The sequence below is a fragment of the Merops nubicus genome, unplaced genomic scaffold, assembly GCF_000691845.1.
Source record: "Merops nubicus isolate BGI_N331 unplaced genomic scaffold, ASM69184v1 scaffold20866, whole genome shotgun sequence".
NCBI lineage: Eukaryota > Metazoa > Chordata > Aves > Coraciiformes > Meropidae > Merops > Merops nubicus.
In genome coordinates this window covers 13,503-16,613 of record NW_008613195.1, presented here as the reverse complement: position 1 = coordinate 16,613, position 3,111 = coordinate 13,503, and the positions used below count along the sequence as shown (strand labels likewise).

General features: G+C 44.0%; 1 protein-coding gene across 1 annotated transcript in view; it reads left to right on the top strand.

Moving 5' to 3' along the window:
* Positions 1 to 2,198: 2,198 nt before the first annotated feature.
* Positions 2,199 to 3,111, top strand: part of POLDIP3 (polymerase (DNA-directed), delta interacting protein 3) — a gene marked incomplete at its 5' end in the record, with an annotated part of 11,592 nt that continues 10,679 nt past the window's right edge. Inside the window, 1 exon segment of the mRNA XM_008941834.1 lies at positions 2,199 to 2,586. Coding sequence (XP_008940082.1) covers positions 2,199 to 2,586 — 388 coding nt within the window.

The window sequence follows — 3,111 nt, the reverse complement described above, 5'->3', positions numbered from 1 at the left end:
GCTTTATGCTTTCATTCATGTTATCCTGTGTATTTGGAACAATCTTATGCTGTTTAATATGCCAAGCACCTCCTTCCTCCTTTTCCAAATCCCTCCTTAACTCTCGTTTCTTCCAGGAATTCTTCCTGCTTTTGTTTGCTGAACAATAATCCCTCTGCAGCACTGTAAGAATTTTTGTGCCTTGCTTTTCTCTTGGTTGGCATGTTTAACTGGCTTTGTAAGATTTCCAAGGTAGCTAACTTGACTTTGTGAAGGTGGAATAAACTTAAATCATTATATCCGTGCTGTTTGGTAGCCTAGATGAAGTGTCAGAAAAATCTTCACCTATAAAATGTGCTAATCCATGAAATATTCAAGCCAGGACTTGGGGAGTTCTGGAAAGTGAGTTAGATGTTTGTGATTCTCTTTTAATTCAGGTGCTGTGGCATAAAAGGCCTAAACAGCTGATGCTTTTCAGCAGTTCCAAAGCAGTAAGCAGTTCTCTGTGGAAGAGAGTTGCTTGCTAGGATAAACACAAGTCTTCAGAGACTCCTAATCTTCAGTAGAGAGCTTTCTGCTTTCATTACTTTGTGTCATTAGCAGTTTTGGTGAATTCTGGCTTAAATGCTGATGTGTATCTCTCTGGTGTTACTCTGACCTCTTTTATGCTCACTGAAAAGAACCACTCAGTAAGCCCTCCTACAGCACTTGAGCTGAACGCCCTCAGCATAGCCACAGGAGTGCTTTTTGAAATGGCAGGGAAGATCTGCTCTGTGACTGTGGCTTTATGGGTACCGTTGATCCTTTCTATTATTCTGGATATATTTTAAGAAGTGGTCTTAATGATACTCCTGTTTCTCCCAGCTAGTGTGCTTTGGTATGAGAGTAGCAGTAGGATTCTTAACTAGGCAACAAAATGGGGCCTCGGTCCTGGGTCTCCAGTTGTCTGGACACAAGAATGAAAGAGAAGTTGAAGTTCAGTTATTTTTTTTTTTTTAACAGATGTCCTCACTGAAAGTACATGACTAAATAATGTTAAGGTTGTAGGGTTATGTCAGGAAATACTGCTATAAAGCTGCAGGAAGAATTCAAACTGCATCATGGTTTGAATTTGTGATGTTAGCCTTTTGAGGCCAACAATGTCTAGATAGCTAATCTTAGGCTTTATAGTGCTGGACAGTACAGTCCAGAATGAGATGAACACTGTAGCCCTCTATAGCTTATTTTGAATTTTAAAAAGCCAACAGCAAGAATGGGTTTTTTTTAGTACCTTAATTTTAAAATGTCTCTTACCACTTTGTCATCTATTTAAAAAAAAAAAAAAAAAAAAAAACCTTTTAAAACTACTTAAAAAAAATTAGACAAGCTGTTTTAGAGGAGATTTTGAAAAAGTGACTCTGAGCTGTGAGAAGAACGTGGTTTCAGCTTTTCAGTACATCTTGGGCTGCTTCTTGTTGATACTTGTGTAGCAGTTCAGATGCTGTCCTTTGGCCTGTTCCCTCTGTGTGTGCAGCGTTGGGGTAGTGCTTCAAAGTAAAGACCACTGAGTGCAGCGGTTCTGTTAGGAGATTAAAAGAAGAGGTGGTGATCTTAAAAAGCAGTGTGATGTGTTCTCTTGCTGGTGGTTAAACTTTGAAACTGGTGGCGTTGAACTGAGATTGATACTGGTGCTTGTACCTCCTAAAATCAAAGGCTGTATGCTCCCACAAACCTGACCTTGCTGCCCAGAGTTCTTGCCCTCGTATACAGCTCTACGTTTGCTTTGTCAGAGCGTGTGATGGTGACACAGGAGGTGCCTCAGCAGACCTGCACAGCCCTGAGCTAGGAAGTTTCTGTTCCTCTCTGTCTTCAAAGTTTTCCCTGAAGTACTAAAGCAGTAGATGAATTTTGTTTCAGTGTAGTATGTACTCAGCCAGACCCTTTACTTCAGTTTGTAAGTGTGATCTTAAGAATGGGTTGTGGAAATCAGTTCCTTAGCTGTTTATGGAGAAAGCAGAATCCCATGTAGACCAGCTTAGGAGCTCTGCTGTGCTTGGGTATCTCACTTGAGTGGATTTCTGTGCAGCAATGAAGGCTTTTGTTTATTGACACTGTAACACACCTTATTGTGTCTGAAACTCCTTTGTGGTTTTGTTTGGTTGTTTCATTGAATTGGGGGGCGTCTGGGTGGTGGTTTGTTTTTTTTTTTTTTTTTCAGTTTTGGTCTCTTCCCCCTCCAGGCTTAACAGCAGGCCGGTGTTCGGAGGCGTCAGGTCCCGCGTTGGCATCCAGCACAACCTCCTGGACAGGTCAGCACCAGCCCTCAGCTTCCAGCGGGCGTTTGATGCCCGGCAGAAGATCGGGCTGAGCGATGCCCGCCACAAGCTGGGGGTGAAGGATGCCCGGGAGAAGCTGCTGCAGAAGGACGCCCGGTTCAGGATCAAGGGGAAGGTGCAGGATGCCCGGGAGATGCTGAACTCCCGCAAGCAGCAAAGCCTCGCTGCAGAGAAGGTGACCAAAGTAGTGGATGCCAGAGAGAAGATCAGCTTAAAAAGGAGCACTCCAGCTGCCATCAGCCCGACCATGGGGACGGCAAATCCAGCCATGAAAATCACCAAAACCATCCAAGTAGGTGAAGCAGGGCACCTCTGAGCCCCGCAGCTCTTCTGCAGCACTCCGGTAGGAACGGTGCTCGCCTGGGCCCAGCAGGAGTGGTGGTGACACGGTTCTGTCCAGCCTGTGGGGTGGGGTCTGGAGCCTTCTGGGTGCCCTTAGGGCTTTCTGTAGAATCCCAGCTTTCACTGACACTTTCATTTGAGTTTTGAGCCCCATAAAGACTAAAGCAGCACTTCTGTCAGCATTAAAGTAGTTGTCTTGAACAGTTAAATAATCCCTTTCCCACCTAAATGCAAAGAAAATTTATGCCTTTTTTTTTTTTTTCCCATTCTTACACCACCCCTCTTTGCAGCTCTGTTATGGTGGATTGTCCTGTCTAGGTAATGGGTTTATCCTACTTGTGGGATCACAGCTTAGAATATACAACTATGTTTATACCTAAAAGTCAGTGACCCCTTCTACAATTTCTCTATTCCTACTTGATGGTTTTTGGGAAAGTCCTGGCTTCCAGGGAGCTGGCTGATGAGATGGAACATT